General features: G+C 38.5%; 1 protein-coding gene across 2 annotated transcripts in view; it reads left to right on the forward strand.

Annotated features, from left to right (window-relative positions):
* The window catches only part of RECK (reversion inducing cysteine rich protein with kazal motifs), a 137,002-nt gene extending 132,524 nt beyond the window's left edge, over window positions 1–4,478 (forward strand). For both annotated transcript variants that reach the window (XM_026656369.2, XM_026656370.2), the window contains one exon: window positions 4,017–4,478. In XM_026656369.2, coding sequence (XP_026512154.1) covers window positions 4,017–4,232 — 216 coding nt within the window. In that variant the 3' untranslated portion in view covers window positions 4,233–4,478. The remainder of the gene's footprint in view (window positions 1–4,016) is intronic.
* Window positions 4,479–9,228: the final 4,750 nt, after the last annotated feature.

The following is a 9,228-nucleotide window of genomic DNA, read 5'->3' on the forward strand; positions in this document are numbered from 1 at the left end:
AGGTGCTGTAAAACTGGTACCAACAAAACACAGAGGGAAGGGTTTCTATTCACATTATTTCCTCACCCAGAAAAAAAATGGAGGGTGGAGACCCATTCTCAATATATGAAGACTCAACAAATTCGTGAAGACCCAACACTTCAAGATGGTCACGTTGACAACCATAACTCCAGCACTAGAAAGGAGGGCCTGATTCTTGGCCCTCGACCTCCAGGACGCACACTTTCATTTAACAGTACATCCATCACATCAGAGGTTCTACAGATTTGCTCCAGGAGCAGATCACTTTCATTAGAAAATTCTGCCTTTCAGCCTATCCACTGTCCCATGAGTATTCTCCAAGATTCTTGCAGTTGTCGCGGCTTACCTCTACAGACAGGGAATTATGATATTCCCATAATTCGATGACTGCTTACTGAAAGCATCGACATGACAAGGAGCGTTAGAAGCAAGGTAGCTCTCTTCACACGCCTAGCCTACAAATATACAAAAATCACCATTAACTTTAGTGCAAAAATTAGAATTCATCGGAGCCTACCTCAATTCTCCAGAGGCTATGACCTCTCTACCACGACAGCAATTCATTTCTCTAACCAATCTGATCTCCCCAACACTAAACAGCCCTCAGATAATGGCCAGGACTTGCCTACAACTGCTGAGCCACCTGGCTGCAACGACATTCATCATCAAACATGCGAGGTTACACGTGCAGTGTCTGCAAGCCTGACTCCGGACAACCTACACTCCATTCAAATACAGCATGAACAAACACCTCACAATACCAAACAAAGTAAAAGACTCCCTATAAAGGTGAACACGACCAGACAATGTTTGGGCCAGGGCTGCCTTTGTCCTGAACCCTCCAACAGTGATGATCATAAAGGATGCCTCACTACTAGGTTGGGGAGCACATCTGAACACTCATATTATCCAGGGCCGTTGGTCCCCATCTGAATCCCTCCTGTGTATAAAGCTATTGGAACTACGAGCCATTTGCAACGTGTGCTCCCATTTCCTGCCCATGATCAAGAACAAGACCATAAAAATCCTCACAGACAGTGTTGCATGCATATTCTATATAAACCAGCAAGAGAGGAATGCTCATACTCCCTGTGCACGGAAGCCATGCTACTCTGGAACTGGTGCATCAGTCACATCATCAACCTCTCAGCCTCTTACCTACCAGGATGCCAAAACACTGCTGCAGATGCACTGAGCAGGAACTTTTCTCAGGACCACGAGTGGGAATTAGACATACGGGTGCTACACAACGTATACCAAGATTGGGGGTTCCCAACTATAGACCTCTGCAATGGCACACAATGCCAAATGCTCTATTTTTCTCCAGAGCAGGTTTGGGCCCTCGCTCCATGGGCAACATCTTCCTTATCAGATGGGACGCTCCTCTCCTATATGCCTTCCCTCCCATCCCTCTCCTATCCTGGGTAATACACAAGATCACATTGGACAAGTCCAAAGTCATTCTGATAGCCCCCAGGTGGCGATGACAAATGTGGTTCCCTTCTCAAAATGGTAGCATGCACACCGCACACCCTTCCTCTTGTACCCTGTCTCCTCTCTCAAGATGCAGACCAACTCCTTCATCCGAATCTAGAAAGACTCCATCTCAAAATGTGGCTACTCTATCGCTCCAAGGACCTGAAATGACCTGCTCTGATGAAGTAAAGGACATTCTACTAAATAGTCGCAGACCAGCTACCCATCATACATACTTACACAAATGGATATGATTCTCTACATGGTGCCAAAATAAACAAATCACAGCGGTCTCCTTCCCTCTACCTTTAATTCTAGACTACATACTAGAACTTAAGAAATAGGGCCTCTCCATGAGCTCAATCAGGGTACACCTCTCAGCCATCACAGCATTCCACCAGAACATGCAACATTTACTGATTTTTTTTTTCCGCTCACCCAGTCACCAAGCACTTTCTCAAAGGACTCATCAACATTTACCCTGAAATATAAACCCTATCTCCACCATGGGATCTTAACCTAGTATTGTGGGGCCTCACCAGAACCCCATTTGAACCACTAAAGATGTGCTCACTTCTTCACCGCTCAGTGAAGGTAGCCTTCCTCATCGCCATTACGTCTGCCTGATGAATGGGAGAGCTAGGGGCCCTTATGGCACATTCGTTATATGTGATATTCTTAAATAAAGTTACCTTATTATCTCATCCCAAGTTCTTACCTAAGATTGCCTCCTCTTTCCATCTCAACCAACTCATTCACCTCCCATCCTTCTAGCCAACCCCCCATGGGAATAGACAAGAGTCCTCACTTCACATCCTAGACGTCCAAAGGGCACTAGCCTTTTATATAGACAGAACAAAGACTTTTCGAAAGTCACCAGAATTATTCATCTCCATCCCAATGTGATCAAAAGGAGATGCCGTATCTAAACAGAGACTGTCCAAACAGATTTCCATGTGCTATCGTCAAAAGTATCTTCAACCCCCAGTGGGCACCCACACACATTTCACCAGAGCTTTATTGGCTTCGATAGCATTTCTTAACAGTGTCCTCATTATGGACATCTATAAAGTGGCAACTTGGGCCTCAGCCCATACATTTACACAACACTATGCATTAGAACAACATTCAGCGTCTGATGTGCTATTTGGACTTACCGTATTATCATCTACCATGACTTCAACTCTGAAGCCCCTTCCTTCCACTGAAGAGCACTGCTCTGAAATCACCTGAAGTGGAGCACCCACAGGGACACTCCTCGAAGAAGAGAAGATTACTCACCCTGTGCAGTAACTGAAGTTCTTTGAGATGGTTGTCCCTGTGGGTGCTCCACTACCTTCTCACCTCCCCTCTACTTCACATTACATACTCTGCAGTAGAGAAGGAACGGGGGGGGAGGGGGCAAGGGGTTGGTCACACGGTGCTAGATAACTGAAGCAGCGCAAGACTGGGACTGTGCATGTCTGACCCAATCAAGCACTGCTGCCAGAAATCTCTGATTACAAGTGCGGGGGTGCAAGAACATCTAAAGTGGAGCACCCACTGGGACAACCATCTCAAAGAACTTCAGTTACTACACAGGGTGAGTAACCTTCTCTTCCATCCCCACCTTTAAAATCTCAAAAAATAAATAAATTGGCTGTAAAAGTGGCAGGCTGAAGACTAGGACTGAAACTATACTATTTCGAATTTTTCTATAAAATTTGAATTGAATCAGACAAGTGGTTTCTAAGTTAACACCTTAAAATTGGAGGTGTTTACCAGTAATCAAAAATCTATTTTTTCTTTTTTTGCTACTTTGTAGAAAATAAAACTTAGTTTGCCCTGTAGATATCCCCTTGCCAAAACCCCAAGATAGTCTATTTTCAAAAGTTATTACATTCTGAACTTGGAATGTTGTGAAGCATCATCTGTGGTGAGTTTATGAAAAGGATTTCTGAAAAACGAAGGTTGGTTTGTTTGTTTTCCTTTATTAAGAAAAGTAAGTCTCTCGCCCATGTCCTTGTGCAAAGGGCCTCAGAATGTAACCTGAACATTATAAAGACTTGTCAGGAGAAAAAGGAAAATGTCCTTGAGAGGGTTACTGAGTCTCCTAAGGTTCCCAGGTCTGGGGGCACCAACCCTCCTAAGGTTCTCTGGGGGTTCTCTACTCCCATAGACCTCAGTGCAGCACCTTGTGAACTAGGAGAGAAATCCCATGATTTCCAGTGGTGTGAGGCCCTGCTTTCTAATCCTGGTCTACGATGAGATTTTGGGCCTTAAAAATCACAAAATTGTGATGAACCATTTTTGAGGTTTATAATTTTCTCCCCATGAAGCTTCCATGGTAGGATTCATAAGTAACTAAGACACCTGACAGAGACATAAAATACAATTTTTAAAAACTCTCAAAAGCTGACCTGTATGATTCGCTTGTGGCTTTGCCATCCTAAACTTCATTCACCATCCTAAATGTTTATACTAATCTTCTGGATAAAGAGAAGAGATTTTAATAACTAACTGTTGGAATTTTTTTCTAGATTGAAGCCTGCAATAAAGAAGCAGAAAAGATAGAGTCGCTGATAAATTCTGACAGTCCAACTTTAGCATCCCATGTGCCGTTATCCGCACTTATCACATCCCAAGTGCAAGTTTCCTGTAGTATATCTTCTTCCTCTATTAAAGCTGTGCCTGTATTGCAGACCCTGCTCTTGAGCCTTATATTGACCTTGCAAGCATCAATCTACAATACATAACTGCTTAGAAAATGTGCAAAATAAATATCCTATTGTATTTTTTCTATATTGCGAAGGACATTCAGAACTGCTGATCTATTAATAGAGCAAAATATATTTTAACCAGAAAGAAAAATATATATCAGTTTGGTTCAACAAAATTCCAGAAAAAGGTTTTAATATACTACATTTTTTCATTAAAAATGAATTTTAAAATATTTGAAATAATCCAAAAGAAAACTCTCCTATTAATCACTAAAATCACTAGTCGAACACAAATCATTTTCTTTATGCACACATACCTTAAAAATATTGTACAAATCTTTAAACTTGTGATTCTGTGGAAAGGAAGTTGTTACACAAAAATTTTCAGCAGTGAACAAACATATTGTGATTTTTGAAAAGTGTTTTTTTGTTATTATTCAGATGTATATCCTTGAGAATTATGACAAGTATGCACCTATTTTAAACATCAATTTTTGGAAGAAACAAAAATTGCTGCTACTTAAATAATTTACCAAAAAACGAATTGAGTAATTTTTTGTGTGAATATATTATCTTGTATTTTATTATGAAGAAAGCTAAATAGCCATGGGCCTATCCCAGCAAACTTACACATTTGAGTAGCTTTACTCACCTGCTTAAGTGCTTGCAGGATATTGGGCCCCATGTTTGTAAAATGACAATCATTTTCTAAGCCAGAACCTTATTTACGTTAAGAAATGGAGAAATGTATTCATTTCTACAGTTCTGTACATTGCAAATACCATGTATTCTATCTGATTTTCTTATTAGATGCAAAATTATAAAGCCTCTATTTATAAGTGCCATTTTAAATATTGCAGTATTTGCATGTTATCTAATGAAATTTACACTTTAAATATGTTGATTTTATACAAACAATACATTAAAAGTTGTTGTGTTTTATGCACATTAACTTAATCTACATGAAGTGTTTTGTATCAGTATTATAATAGCCAACTTTTGAAGTTTATACAGAAAAACTTTTTTGCCAAAATGTTGAACTTTAAAAGAAGGCACTGAAAACTTTTTGAACCTTTTGTATGTTCTGTAGCATGTTTGTAGCAATTATTTTCTGTTAAAAAATATTTTCAGTGCAAATGTATCAAAGCTTTTTTTATTTTAATAAAAAGAATGTTTATTTTCTCATGTATACTTAAAAATATATATGCAATTTTATAAAATCCTCCACATATTTCAGTGTGTTTTTGTTTCCTTTCAGATATAGCTCCTAGAAAAAATTAAATGCAAAAATATACATTTATGCTATGTTTAGATTTTAAAACTTACCAAAGTAAGTAAATTCTAAGTTACGATTCTTACAGTAGTTTCGTTGCTCTACTGGTGTCTAAACATTTTGTATTCCCCTTATAGCAGGTGTGTCAAACTCATTTCGTGGGGAGAGCTGAATCACATTTGTTGTTTTGTTATTGTGTTCCAGGTCTGCAAAATTAGAGTCAGATATAATCCTCAGTCCACAGATGATCTTCCACCTATCAGCTGGAGATTTGCACAAAGATCAATGCTAGAATTAAGCTCCCACTAGTAACTAAAATTTTTGGGTGTAGTTCTGCAAAGCAGATTGACACAGTCAGGCTCTTACACCTGCAGAGTCCCATTGACTTCATTTTATAATCTGACATGTCCCTCTGAAACCTCCTCCAAGTGCTTTTATAAGTGTATGTCTTCTTTGTACAGTCTGTTGTGAATAGAGCATGCTATATTTTGATTAAAGTACCCTCTTGCTCAGTGCAAATTTCAACATACTTCTGGCAATTGGATGCCCGTGTAGGCAATCTGCTTGAGTGCGCCCACCAAATGTCACTGGAAAGACTAATATATAGATAAGTATACTCTTGATACAAACAACTGTTGCAGTCATTGTTTTGTAGAACATGCTGTTAATCTATTTGTTTCTGGGAGTCTTCCAGTGTGTTGATAACAGCATAGTCCACTTGACAAGATTTTGAACTAAAAAGGCTTTGGACTTTAGACTTCTCACCAAAAGCTGCAAACAATTGGGAAGGTTTCTTTGAATGCCTTACTTGTTAACAAATAAATAAGCAAACAACCTTTCAACATCTAGCCTATATAATCTTGCTTCAGCACACAGATCATGAGGTCTACAGAAAAATGGGGAGTTATATAATATATATGAAAATCTATTTACCACTTTTTAAAAAAATAATTTGGATGAGGCCATAAAACCATCTTTTCCTTGTGGAATAGCATGTGTGGTACTTGTATGATTTTATAGCCATGAAGAAAACAGTCTTCAATGAGAGAGAGAGTGCAGAAAACATACTCCCAGAGATTCAATCTGGTAAGAGCAGAATTCAGGTCCCAAGTATTTGTAGGTTCACAAACCATGGTTTGTATAATGCACCTTTTTAAAAGTGTGTGTTGGATGAGCAAATACTGAAGATCTTTGAATAGATAGTAAATAGCTCAGCATACCATCTCGGGACATCTTCACTGAGGCTGAAAATGATTCTGAAATCTTGAAGAACAATAGACTGTCAGACTCCTAGGAAACTACAAGGTATTAGGCTATTCCCCCACACTGTTGGATCAAAACAAGGAAATAATTATTTTAAAAGTATATTACTACTTTGTGGAAGATTTTCTAGACTCTTACAAGACTTTTGACTCCTTCAGAGAAAGCAGATAATGCACTTTTTTGAGACTGTAAATATGGGTTTCGGGTGAGCTTGACAAGTTACAGGTTGAGGACACTTTTATCACAAGGTCAGTGGAAATCTGGTTTGGTCAAATAAAGAACTGGAACCACACAAGGCAAAATTGAAAAACATGAGAAATTGTGGTACCTTCCCATTGTTGGGCCAACATGACTCAATTGACACATTCACAGAACATTATTTTCTTGTGTCTGGAGCTAGATCCACGGCTCAAAGTTGGAGTTAGCGCCAATGCTTGGTTCAGGAGAATGGTGCTTCAATTATTTTTTTTAACTGAGTACTCTTCAGTCATCTTCCTGACTTATTGTATTGTCATTGTCCTACACTGGGGATCTGCATAGACATTTCTTGATGGGAAAAGGAAGGTTAACTAGCAAATGGAGTTCTCCAAATGTATTGCCTATACATGCCCACTGATCCTTTTGACATTTATGCAGGCCTTGCTTTTGCAGCTGTGTATCAAGTTGTAACTTTCATGGGGACGGATTCTCCTTGGAATTATTTCTTAAGATCATATTTTTGTTAATGCTTACAAACTGCTATTTGAGGGGTTTCAACAAGCCTGTTGGCCACTGTTTAAGAATGGACTGGAACAGGTTACATGAGCAAAGTTATGTGTGGTTAAGTTCTTTGCAAAATCGGGGCCTAGGTGCTGCCTACTTGAAGAAGATTAGACTGCAAAGCTGTTTCTTCCATCTGGATCAGGTAAAGCATTGTTTCAACTACGTATTTTTCATTTTTAGGTAATCTAGTCTGCCATACTTGTGGGATTCAATAATCTGTTTTTGCTCTGCTGGATTTGACTTTACCTACACCCATTTTCTTTGAAAAGTTTATTTGTACCCCTAAAAGGTAGCTCTGTGCACTTCACCTATTCCCTCACTGGGATGAATGAATGCAGGTTACATCTGTAGAACAGGTTTAACAACAATCCTCTAACAGTGGACCCACCAACCACCTCTGAGGCATTATACCTGCTCATCCACTACACAGGTATGTCTCCAGGATCCACTGTTCGTTTCATGCTGCTTCTTCCATCTCTCCAAGGGTAGGTATGAGTCATTGTAGAGCCCAGTGTGTGACTCACCCTGATTTTAAAACTGTTTGGAAAAAGGGGTTCCAATATTTGTCTGCTCCTTGTGCTTGGCTAACACATTGAAGTCTACTGCTATTGTTATAATGCATGGAGGCAGCTTACTTTCCGTGATTACTGTTTTGAAATTATGGGCATCCAAATACATTTGAAACTGGACATTCCTATGCAAATTAGGGAACCAATTTAGAAGCTGAATGAACATATTTTTAATATTTAAGCTGCATACCTGATGTGTGTGTTATATGTGATTAGTTTTACTGTTGATGAAATGGTGAGTAAATAAAAGGTTCTTAATTTTATTTTATTTTTTGGCATAGAGGGCATGTTTAAGGGGAAATTCTAGGTTTCCCTGGATTAAAAACTGATTTTAGCTGCACAACAGTTATGCAGCATTTTGAATATTTAGCTCATTGTGAAAATGTTCAAATGATATTAAATGAATACTAAGAACTATCTGATAGGATGTCTCTCCCAAATTCTTGTTTTTTATTATATAAATTAACAGACCAAAACATTTCCCACCTTCATAATACTGAAACCATCCAGTGGATTTGCTACCGGCTGAAGTCCCAATATCATTTTTGTTCACATGAACTTCAGTTTTGAACAGGCATAACATGAGTTTAAAATTTCTCTACATTTATTCTGAGCATAATACACACTGCAAAGCATGTAGCACATATTAAAATACTGTACACGTAGTTTGCATTGAGGTTATGAAAAATGTAACATGACAGTATAGTATCATAATATCAAATTATATCAGTTAATGTTTAGCTTCTATTTTGGTTCTGTAGAGTTCTTAGAAAGTAAGAAATTTAATTAGTTTGGAGCCATTATCAAACGGTTGAATAGCTTGCATATGAAAAAAGAAAATATATGTTAACACACACCTGTAGAAAGTATTTAATGCTTCTGCAGAGGAGGGAAGGTTCCATATGCTTCCGCAGAATGGAGCTCCTAAAACTGCTAAGTGCTACACATTTTTAAGGAGAATTGTCTGCCTGAAGGAGAATGCTGATCTTTTAAACAGCTTTTGCTTTTCCAGCTGCCAGAACACACCACTATAAAGTATACACCTTATTGTAGATAAAAAATAACAGTGATAACTCTTAAGATAATATCCTTATGGACGTGAATATTTTTAGAAGGGTCCTTAACTCCACATTTTGCAACAGATGATCAGTACTTTGCTTTACAA

Source organism: Terrapene carolina, unplaced genomic scaffold, assembly GCF_002925995.2.
Source record: "Terrapene carolina triunguis isolate 2854851 unplaced genomic scaffold, T_m_triunguis-2.0 Scaffold229, whole genome shotgun sequence".
NCBI lineage: Eukaryota > Metazoa > Chordata > Testudines > Emydidae > Terrapene > Terrapene triunguis.